Source organism: Callithrix jacchus, chromosome 22 (assembly GCF_049354715.1).
Source record: "Callithrix jacchus isolate 240 chromosome 22, calJac240_pri, whole genome shotgun sequence".
In the NCBI taxonomy this organism is placed as follows: Eukaryota; Metazoa; Chordata; class Mammalia; order Primates; family Cebidae; genus Callithrix; species Callithrix jacchus.
In genome coordinates this window covers 41,626,743-41,637,565 of record NC_133523.1, presented here as the reverse complement: position 1 = coordinate 41,637,565, position 10,823 = coordinate 41,626,743, and the positions used below count along the sequence as shown (strand labels likewise).

The following is a 10,823-nucleotide window of genomic DNA, read 5'->3' as shown; positions in this document are numbered from 1 at the left end:
CAAGGCTGCAGTGAGCCATGATCGTGCCACTGCACTCCAGCCTGAGTGACAGTCAGCCCATCTCAAAAGTACATAAATGTTTTTAAACAGCAACACACGTAAACCAAGGTGATGTATTGACCAAAATGTGGTGATCAGAGGCTCTTGAGAACCTCACCCTGTCTCCCTGGGGGTAATGGCTTGGTAGTCACTGATTTTCAGTATCTGCAGATACACAGAACCTCACGGGGGATAAGAATTGGCTGAATTCAGCTTAGCTGTTTACTGTCTGCCTTCCACACTACCAAGTCAGCTTGTCAGCGGAACTCCCACCTGCCTTGTTCATGTTGAACCCTGAGGATAGAATGGGGCCTGGCACTCAGTAGGTGCTCCACCAATACAGAAGGCGGCCTCACGACCCAGATCCGAACACTCCCCCACCCTCAAACACCCAAAGCAATGGGCCAAGGGGGCGTGAGTACAGTTTTAAAAAAAGGATTGGTTTTTAATTTACAAGAGTTCTAAATGTACAGAATTCTCCTTTAAAAAAATCGTTATACACAATAAATACAGTACAAAAAACTTTATCTTACAGTACTAGTTTTGTCTCCGAGATTTCAAAACCTGGCGCGGGTGGATGGAGGCAGGAAGAACAGAGGGAAGACTGGCTGGGGAGGGTGTCGGGGGAGAGGAAGACCCCAATTTCTTGTTTTGCTCAGATTTCAAAGTCGAGGGATGGGAGCGTTCGAAATTTCTCACTCACTTGCACGCGAGCGCACACACACACACACATGGGGGGGACACAGGTCATGTGCTGGACGTGCGCATGTCACACGGGTGCCTGCGGGCACAGCCAGGGAGGCTGGCTCCCCCACCCCCTCTCTGGTTTTGTTTAACGGCCTGTTGGGGGCGGTGGGGAGAAGCGGAGCCTGTCTGGAAGGACCCTGCCAGCTCCCAGCGCCCTCCACCATCAGCGAAGCCACACGGACAAGACAGGCACCCGGAGCGCTGGCATCAACCTGGCGGCCCCATCCCTGGCAAACACGCGCGCATGTACCCCGGACAGAGGGGCAGTGTGCCAGGAAGTGGGAAGACACAGGAACGGACACACCGATTTGCCCCTCCTCTGGCAGGGGGGACGTTTGGCAGCACAGCCCTTCCCCGAAATCCACGCCGCCGTGCCCAGCCCCCAGCCACCCAGCAGAAGCAGGCGGCGGGGAAGGAGGCCTTTGTGACTCAAATAACTTAGGCAAGAAAAACCGTTAGGGGATCCCCGGCTCGAGTCTGCAGGAGGCTGGGGGCGGACGCGCCGCTGTCCTGGCGACGTCTGCAGGAGGAGAGGAGGGGAAGGGAAGCCGGCCCGGTGTTATCTGGTCAACGTCCTGGCACCGAGGCCACCGTTGTGACTGGAGGGCGGGTAGGCCTCGGGCCTGTGCAGGGGCGGCGGGGAGGCAGGTGTGCCGGCCGGGGCGGCGTGGGGGTACGGGGGCGCGGGTGTCCGGCCGGGGACCTGCTGCAGGTTCAGGATGCTGTCGATGGCGCTCTGCAGGTGCTCGGTGAGCGTGTCATCTTGTGGGCTGTCGCTGGAGAAGCTGGCCTGGTCCACGTCAGGCGACTCGGACTTGCGCCGCTTGGCAGGGGGCAGCGTGGGAGCCTCCCAGCCAGAGTCCCCGGTGCCCTGGGCGGCGCTGGCTGCGGGCTCCGGAGGGGCGCCCTTGAGCATGCGCTGGTACAGCTCGTCCTCCACGGCCGCCAGCTCGCGAATGAGCCCGCTGGTGGCCTCATCCACTTTGGCTGGCAGTGGGGCTGGGCTGCCTCCCCGCGCCCTGCCCGCGGGCACCCCTTCCTGGGCGCCGGGGTCCCCCACGTTCTCGCGGTAGGTCTTGCGCAGCGGCAGGCGCGGGCAGTGCGGGGTGGTGCCCAGGGGCTTGCGCTCGGGGGCGGTGGGCGGCGGGTGGTCCACGGTGCCGTTCATCTGGCCCGTGGGAGGCGGGGGCGGCGGGGGCCGCGGCGGCGGCTCGGCCACTTTGAGAGCGGCTGGGGGTGGTGGGGGCTGGTGCACGGGGTCCAGGGCCGTGTTGTGCACGACCTTGCTGAGCCCGGCTTCCTGCTTGATCTTGAGCTTGAGTCCAATGCGGCTCCGGGCCTCGTAGGTCTTGATGGGCGGACGGTTGCGGGAAGGCATGGGGCCGTCCTCGTCGGCGTCCAGGGAGGAGGTGGCAGAGGAGGAGGAGGAGGAGGACGACGACAGGGAGGAGGACGCCCTGGCCCAGGTGACCGAAGGGGAGCCGCCTGCCCCGCCGTGCCGGATCACGAGCTTGGTGGGCAGGTGCGGAGGGGGCTGGGCGCAGGTCCCGGGAGCCGAGGACGACGGGGGTCCGTGGCCGGGGAGCCTATGACCCTCGGAAGAGGCTGTCACAGGGAGGCCGAGCGAGCGGGAAGAAGACACATACTCGTCTGCAGAATCAGGGGCGAAGAAAGCACAGGGTTAGGATGAGGCCACCGACCCTGCTGGGAGGAGCTGTGTGCAGTGAGCAGCGACTGCCACCCAGACACCAGGCTGCGCCCTGGCCCCCTCCAATCCTCAGGACAGGCTGCCTGTGACCTTCTTCAGCGAAGCCCAGATTCCCCCAACTCTAAACCACCGTGTCTGGCACAGCGGCCACGAACCACGTGGGGCTCATTCAGAGTTAAATGAATGAAGAGAATACAAGGTCTGCGCGGTGGCTCAGGCCTGTCATCTCAGCACGTCAGGAGGCTGAGGCAGGAGGCGGAGGCTGCGGTGAGCTGAGATCGTGCCATTGCACTCCAGCCTGGGTGACAAGAGCGAAACTCCGTCTCAAAAAAAAAAAAAAAAAAAAAAGTTCAACCGGACAGCACTGCTCGTATATTTTTTAAACTGGGGGTGAGGAAGTATCCAATTTCAAAATCTGGTGTGAAATAACATGACTTTTTTTTTTTTTTTTGAGACAGTCTCACTCTGTTGCCTCGGCTGGAGTGCAGTGGCGCCATCTTGGCTCACTGCAACAACCTCCGCCTCCTGGGTTCAAGCGACTCTCCTGCCTCAGCCTCCCGAGTAGCTGGGACTACAGCCGTGCACCACACGTCCAGCTAACTTTTGTATTTTTAGTAGATATAGGGTTTCGCCATGTTGGCCAGGCTGGTCTCAAACTGCTGACCTGACGTGATCTGCCTGCCTCGGCCTCCCAAAGCTCCAGGAGCACAGGCGTGAGCCATCGTGCCCTGCTGCATAAGGTTACTTATGGTCTTCACGTGTCCCATCTACTCTGGATACCCATTGGTTTCACTGCAGAAATATGAGTGTGTTGGATCACAGAGTGCTTCCCCAAACCCACTGGGGGTAAATCACAAGACAGCACGTAGGCAGCTTATCACCTTTCTAAAAGCAGACGATTCCAGCACATAGGCACCCAGGGTGTCAGACAAGACTGTAAACTGATCCTGCCAAACCCCACTTTATAAAATGAGAACACGGAGACACAGAGAAGGTCAGTAACTTGCCCGAGGTCACAGTGAGCAAGTGGCAGAACCAGGATTTGAACCAAGACTCCAGCATCGTGCCCCGAACCAAGGAACTATCCTTCCTCTCCCACCCAAGAGATTTCAGAATCACTCCTGCCTCCTTCACTACGGCCGCCCCTTTGCACCCATTTAAGTACCAATGGCCACTTTTTCCAAATTAAGGTCCAGAGCTCAAGGTGAAAAGCCTGGGCTGGAAGCAGAAAGCAGGGAAGCCATGGGGGAGGGCTACGGGGATATTTGGAAGCTCTGGCAGCTGGGATCAGCCTGTGCCACTTCCTGCAGACAGCAGACTAGAGACCAGCGAGCCGCCAAAGGCGCGACACTTAAGGAGGCACTCAGGACAGGCACCCAAGAGTAGGCGCCACCTTATATATTTTGCAACCTAGGCATCGGCTCTCCTGTTTTCTGTCCTCGGGGTGGCAGAATATTCCCCCCATCCCAGAGTGGCAGGGTTGAAAGGGACACATAAGGATGGAGGAAGATGGATGTGGGCTCTCTGGTCTCGGATGCAGGAGGTCAGGGGAGGCCCAGCCGCAGCAGGAAGGTGGGGCTGGGGCGCCTCCTGGTGGTGGAGTGAGGTAGGACCATGCACCCATTTCCACCCTGAATCTAAGTCTTCTGCGGGGGCGGGGGGGGGGTGCACCTCTCCCTCCCCTCCGCTCTCATCCCCAGCTCACCTGGCTTCTCCTTGGCCAGCTGTTTATCCAAGGCAAGGGTGGTCTTCTCCTCCTGAATGAACATTCGGTCGATCATTACCATCTCCGCTGAGGGGCTCACCCTCTGGGGGTCAGGGGAAAAGAAGAATCAGCAAGAGTGAACCAGCAAGAAGGGGGAAGGGGTGTGAGCGATGGGGACGATACGTGCAGGGTCCAAACTGTCTCCCTTGTGATCAGAGCTCCCGCCCCCCTCCCAACCCCCTTCCTCTGGCTAGGAGGGGAGGAGTCCACTTTGCGTGCAGAGCAGGCCAGGGGAAGGGGCCATGTCCCAGTGGGGAGGAGCCCAGAGGTGACTCTGACCCTACCCGGGACTCCTCCAGGAGCAGGAGCCGGTATTTATTGAGCATGGCCTGGGTGCGTTTCAGCAGCTGCGTGGAGACCGTCTCAAACTCCTCGTCCACTGCAAGGAAGGGAAGAGAGGCAGGGGTGGCGATGTTGGGGCGCGCAGACCCGTGGATGCACACGCAGGAAGGAGGGCGGGGCAGAGTCAGCATCGCGCACCGAGCACCCACGACTCCACACCGGTGGTGCCCCGCCCCTCCGGCTGCGGTCCCCCAGGACATATAGGGCGGTGTCCTGGGAAGGCCTTACCTTTGTGGTAGTCATTGGGGGAGGGGAGGGTGCCCTGGTAGACGTGGTAGGGGAGGAGGCGATGCAGCGCATCCTCAAAGGAGGGGAAGGCCGTCTTGTAGTCGGGGTGCAGGACGGAGCCCTGGTGTTTGTGCAAATGCTCCAGGAAACTACGGGTGGAGAGGGGAGAGACCACACACGGCGGGGGGTAGAGCGGGTGAGGGCCAGGGGAAGCCCCTGAACCCTGAGCCCCAGGCCGAAGCTGAATACAACAGGGAAGGGGAGGACTTGGCAGCGGTGCTCGCGTGTGCTGAGCCTGCTTGTTCTGTCTCACTGAGTGGAGCAGAACAAAGCAGTGCCATCGCTATCCCCATTTTACAGAAGGGGAAGGTGAGGTCGAGAAAGGGATGTGAAGTCACTCCTCAGAGCACATTTGGGAGCAAGAGCAGAGCAGGAGCCAGGCCAGAGCCTGGAAGCTGCTATTCTGCCTCCCGCCACCTGGGGGCAGTGTGGCTCCACCCTGCCTCCTGCCTCAGTGCAGCCTTCGGGAGCGAGGGAGGGAGGCTGGATCCTGTCTTCCCACGGGGCGGCGTGTGTTACAGTGGGTTGTCTACTGGCCGTGTGACTGTCTCCAACCAGGCAGGCCCAACTCCGTCCTCTGCTAAAGACCAGCAGCCTCTCTGCATGCGGGGGCAGGGACTCTGGCACTCACTCCTGTGTTCCCAGCATGGAGCCCCGGGCCTGGGCGCTGAGTGGGGACTTCCCTCACACTTCTAGGCCAGGCGCAGGGGTTCACACCTGCAATCCCAGCGCTCTGGGAGGCCGAAGCAGAAGGATCATCTGAGCCCAGGAGTTCAAGACTAGCCTGGGCCACACAGCAAGACCCTGTCTCTACAAAAATTATAAAAAATTAGCCGAGTGCGGTGGCACGTGCCTGTAGTCCCAGCTACTCAGGAGACTGAGGTGGGAGGATCATTTGAGCCTAGGAGTTTCACACCAACCTAGGCCGGGCGCGGTGGCTCACGCCTGTACTCCCAGCACTTTGGGAGGCCGAGGTGGGCAGATCACTTGAGGTCAGAAGTTCAAGACCAGCCAGGCCAACATGGTGAAACTGCATCTCTACTAAAAATACAAAAATTAGCTGGGTGTGGTGGTGCACACCTGTAGTCCCAGCTACTAGGGAGGCTGCGGCAAGAGAATCATTGAACCCGGGAGGCAGAGGTTGCAGTGAGTGGAGATTGCACCACTGCACTCCAGCCTGGGTGACAGAATGAGACTTCATCTTCAAAAACAAAACAAGTACAAATATTTGGGCAATATAGTAAGACCTGGTCTCCACGAAAAAATATGCATTTTTAAAAAACACTCATGGTGGGTTGGGCGTCGTGGCTCACGCCTATAATCCCAACACTTTGGGAGGCCGAGGTAGGTGGATCACTTGAGGCCAGGAGTTCGAGATCAGCTTGGCCAACATGGTGAAACCCTGTCACTACTAAAAATAGGGCGAGGTGGCATGCGCTTGTGGTCACAGCTACTTGGGAGGCTGCGGCAAGAGAATCGGTTGAACCCAGGAGGCAGAGGTTGCAGTGAGCCAACACTGTGCTATTGCACTCCAGCCTGGGTGACAGAGTAAGACTCTGGCTCAAAAAAAAAAATACCCAAAACAAAAATACTGGTGGTGGAAGGAGGGCAGGAGAGAGAGCAGGCCAGCATCCAGCATGTACCCATCCACCCACCCAGACTCCCATCCCTCCATCCCAAACACGCACCCATCACATCCTCCAGCAGCCAAGACTGGCCACTCCCTCCCTCCACCCAGCACTTCACCCACCCAGTGGGGCTCAGCACCAACCCTGCCCAGCCGTGTGGGAGACAAGGAGGGCACACCCACAACCCGGGCAGACCACGCTGCCGCCCATCTGAGCCCCAGCCTCTCAGAGCCACAGCCCACCCTCCACCACCTTCTTCTGGTCTGAGGGAACCACACTGCTATCAAGAGGTGGAGCTGGGCTTGGCACTTGGGACCGCCGCCCCCACCCCCGCTTCTGGAGGGTGGCCCCATGCTCCCCCAGGTCTCAGGAAGGTACAGGGCAGGAGTGAGAGGGTGGGGTGTGGGCTCACCAGGCTTCCTTGCTGGGCTGAAGCATGGGGGGCTTCTTCAGGCCACTCAGCTTGCTCTCGTACTGGGGAAGAAGGGTGAGTGAGAGGCCTTTGCCTCGGAGAAGCCTTCCCTCTGCGCCCTGACCCGCTTCCCCTCCAGCCTGGATGACAATGAGGCAGGGGACCGGTGTCACACCTGGGTGGGTGCCTGGCCCAACGGCGGGATCCCCTGCCCATCATGATGAACCCCAGGGGAGACCTATACTGGGCTGGGGGGCTGACAAAGAGGGTGACAGGCAGGCTGGAGTCCTGGGCATCCTTGCCTGGGTCTTCTCTGTCCCCTCACCCAGGGCTGCGTCTGTGTGACCTCCCTCCTCTGCCAGATGCCTGCTTTCCGGTCACCATCCAGACCGGCACCCCTGACTCACACGGTCTCTCTCCCCTTCCTGGCTCCCCTCTCGTCCTCGTTGTCTGCCCTCTGTTCCGTAGTCTCCGTCTCTGTGCCTCTCCTGGCCTCTTGCACCCTAGTCCTCCCACCTGCTCCTCTCCTGGCTTCTTGCTCCCCGTCCTCCCACCTGCTCCTCTCCTTGTCATCCGTCTCCCTCCGTCTCACACCTCACAGACGGCCTCGGCCTCAGCTGTTCTTGCCCTCTCGCCCTTCCATTCTGGGTCCCTGATCCGCTCCGTCTCCGGTTTGTCTCATGTCATCCCCGCCTCTCCTGTCCTGAGCTCACCATCTTGTCGTCTCAGCCCTGTCCTCCCTGTCCTGTGTCCATGTCCCCTGCTCTTGCCCCAGAGACCGTCCCTCACCCCTTCGCCAGCTATCTTGGCGCCGTCTCTGTCCTACCATCTCTGTGTTTCTGCATCATCTCTGGCCGCCCACCTGGGTGTCATCTGCCTTTCCTGGCCCTGCACAACTGTTGGTCGTGTCCCAGCCTCCCCCTGCCCCTATCTTCCTAGCCCCCCCGCCCTTGCTGGCCCCGGTTCCTGGTTCCCTGAAGACTCTTGGTCCTGTCCTGACCCCCACTCCGAGGGCCCCTTACCTGCAGCCCGGAGGGCTTCCCTGGCCCGGATGAAGCAGCCTTGGCCACATTCAGGCTCGGGAGGTTGCTGGCAAAAGCCTTGTTCTCGGCCGGAAGCAGAGGGGGGAGGCCTGGGGGTGGGGGATGGGGGGAGACAGGGCCTGCGGTCACAGCATAAAGGCCCCCCCTCAAATGGGAGCCCTACCCTGTACCCACCACTTCCTCCTGGCCCTCCAGCCCGCCCTGCCAACTCCACCCTCGTTGCGTCCTTGAGTTCTGGTGCCCTGTGCTGAGTCCCACAGCCATGCCCCATCCCACCCTCCTGCTCTCAGCCCTCCACCCATCTTCAGGACCCATCTCTCTGGGCAGGGAGGCGACCTCTCCCCTACCTGTGGTGGCCATGGGTGCCGGGGCGGGGGCGTGGCTGGGGGTGGTGGGGGTCCCGGATGGGGCCTGCCCGCTGACCAGCACAGAAGCAGTGGGGCTGGTGAGAGGCCCCAGGCTGGTGGAGGTCTGTGGGGTGGCAGGAGCCCCCGCAGCCTTGTTCTGGAGAATGATTCCGGACGGCACCTGAGGAGGGACAGGTGGATGAGGGGTGGGGGACATGGGCTAGGAGTGGGGTGTCCAGAGGCAGCAGGGCTGGGGAGGAACACAGAGCCGTGAGGTGGGGGGACCCCCATCAGATTGAGGGGGTGGGATGGGGGGCTGGTGGGGTGGGCGGTCCCTGCCTCCCATTACCTGGTGAAATCTCTCGAGAAGAGCCTTCGGCTGGGGCAGCGCTGGGAAGGGGGTGGTCACCATCTGGAAGGTCCGAGGAGGTGGTGGGGGGGGCACTGCTGGCTCAGGGACCAGGTGGAGGGTTGGAGGGGGGGTGGGGGACTTGTGGGGCACCTGGCTGGGTGTGAACTGGAGCTGGAAGTCAGATGGCACAGGGGCTGGCAACCTGGTGGATGTCTCCGAGGAGGCGGCCACGGTGGAAGATGTGGAGGATGGAGGGAGGTGGGGGGCTGGAGGCAGCGGTCCCTCAGGCGGCTGGGATTGGGGGCGGAGAGGTGGCTGGGGTGGACCTGGAGCAGTAGGGGCCGAGTTGCTAGCAGGTGGGGGAACGCCCAGCTGGTTCTGGATGACAAAGATGCCAGGCAGAGTGGGGGGGGCCTGGGGTGGAGGGCAAGGGTGCAGGGCTGGCTCCGAGGGAGGGCGGGACACGCTCTGGGGCCGGGAGGGTGGACGGGAAGGGGGCCGAGCAGGGTGTGGGGAGGGTAGGTGGGGGCTGTCCCCCAGAGGGGCCTGGTGAGGTAGTGACGGGGACGAAGAGGGGCCTGGGCCCTTCAGTGGAGCCGCTGCTGGGATCTGGGCAGGGGAGGGAGGGAGAGGGGAGGCGCAAGGGTCAGAACCAACCATGGTTCCCACTGCCCCAAGACACTGGGCACCCCAGCCATCCCCACCAGAAGCCCCCTTCCTAGCCCACCCCGTCCTGAGAGGGGGGCCCCATTACGGCTGCCCTTCCCTCCCTCTCTCACCCCATGGTGCACCCCACCTGCCCCCATCTCTGTCCCGCAACCCAGCTCCTCCACATTTCTCTGGCCTCGGATCTCACCCTCCTTGTCTGCCCCATTCCTCCCCCACCCCAGCAGTTCCCCGGACGAAGGCGAGCCCTGCGGGGTTGGGGTGGCAGCAGCGGAGGAAGCAGAGGCAGCGTGGCGGCGGCAGCAGGGGCACCATACCCGCTGCCCAGCAGGAGGCAGGAGGGCCAGGCGGGCGGCGGCGAGCACAGCAGCGGGGAAGGAGGGCAGGCGGGGCAGCATCCCAGCTGCCAGCCCCCGCCCGCCCCTCCAGCCAAGTCAAGGCAGAGAGACACCAGCGTGATGCTGTGTACCGTGGCTCAGGGCTGATGGCCACAGAATGGGGGCTGCCAAGGATACAGATGGCCACTGAGGGGACAGGGCCAGGCCTGGGTTCACAGCCATGTGTGGACCTCTGGACACGGCACGGGAAGGCCTGGGCCCCCTTCTATATGTCCTGGGCCCCCGCCTCTGTGTGCGTATGGCCATGGCTACAGGCCTACCCGGCCACCACATGAGCTTGCAAGTACAGGCGTGCGTGCCTGTGCGCGATGCACCAGACTCTGCCGAAGCCTGTGCCTGCAAGCTCACGCGATCTGGGGTTACTTCCACCACACACGCACACCCACCTTGCCTGAAGCTTGTCTGAGACAGAGCACCTTGCTCCTCTGAACCCTCCTCCAAAAAATCATAACCAGAGCAGCTGCTGTGTAGCCAGTGGGCACCAGCTCTGTACCCAACACTGGGCTGGCACTGCGACGCTTACTGTCACAGAATCTACACCCTAGTAACAGCTCATGCTGATCTAACACGGATGGCTGGCCTCTCACACCCATTTGTGTGATCTCTCCCTAGCCCTGAGAGCAGTGGCAACATTGGACCCATTTCACAGATGAGACACTGAGGCCAAGGAGCCAAAACTGGTCCAGACCCTCCAGGCAGGGGAAGGTGGAACTGAAGCCTTTACACAACTCAGTGACTTCTGAGTGGTTTCTCAAAGCTGACGGAGCCCAGGCTCAGAGGGCTCTGGGGACCCGGCCAGGACAGCCAGCATCCCCACACTCCAAAGCTAGGGATCTCAGCATGACATCAGACTCACCACCAGCTTCGGCCTCTAAGTCCTAGGGCCCTTCCAGCATCCCTTCCAAGCTGGGCCCTGAGTAACTTCTGGCAATTAAAGAACCAAACCGACCCAATCAATCAATCAATCCAGACATCTGAACGGTTTGCCACCTCTAAGAAGGGATCAGAGGGGCAGCCCCTGGCTCTGTGTGCAGCTGGTTGGGATGCCCCCTGGACAGTCCCGCTGGGAGGCAGCTTGGTCTGGGGAC

General features: G+C 61.2%; 1 protein-coding gene across 12 annotated transcripts in view; it reads right to left on the bottom strand.

Annotated features, from left to right (window-relative positions):
* Window positions 1-460: 460 nt before the first annotated feature.
* BICRA (BRD4 interacting chromatin remodeling complex associated protein) overlaps window positions 461-10,823 on the bottom strand; it is a 99,020-nt gene continuing 88,657 nt past the window's right edge. For 6 of the 12 annotated variants that reach the window (XM_035287419.3, XM_078360245.1, XM_035287418.3 and 3 more), the window contains 8 exons: window positions 8,669-9,280; window positions 8,320-8,500; window positions 7,952-8,061; window positions 6,930-7,069; window positions 4,830-4,978; window positions 4,544-4,638; window positions 4,200-4,302; window positions 461-2,436 (listed from right to left, as the gene is read on the bottom strand). In XM_035287419.3, the coding sequence (XP_035143310.1) occupies window positions 1,346-2,436; window positions 4,200-4,302; window positions 4,544-4,638; window positions 4,830-4,978; window positions 6,930-7,069; window positions 7,952-8,061; window positions 8,320-8,500; window positions 8,669-9,280 (2,481 nt within the window). In that variant the 3' untranslated portion in view covers window positions 461-1,345. The remainder of the gene's footprint in view (window positions 2,437-4,199; window positions 4,303-4,543; window positions 4,639-4,829; window positions 4,979-6,929; window positions 7,070-7,951; window positions 8,062-8,319; window positions 8,501-8,668; window positions 9,281-10,823) is intronic. The other 6 variants (XM_035287421.3, XM_035287420.3, XM_078360243.1 and 3 more) reach the window with 3 other exon arrangements.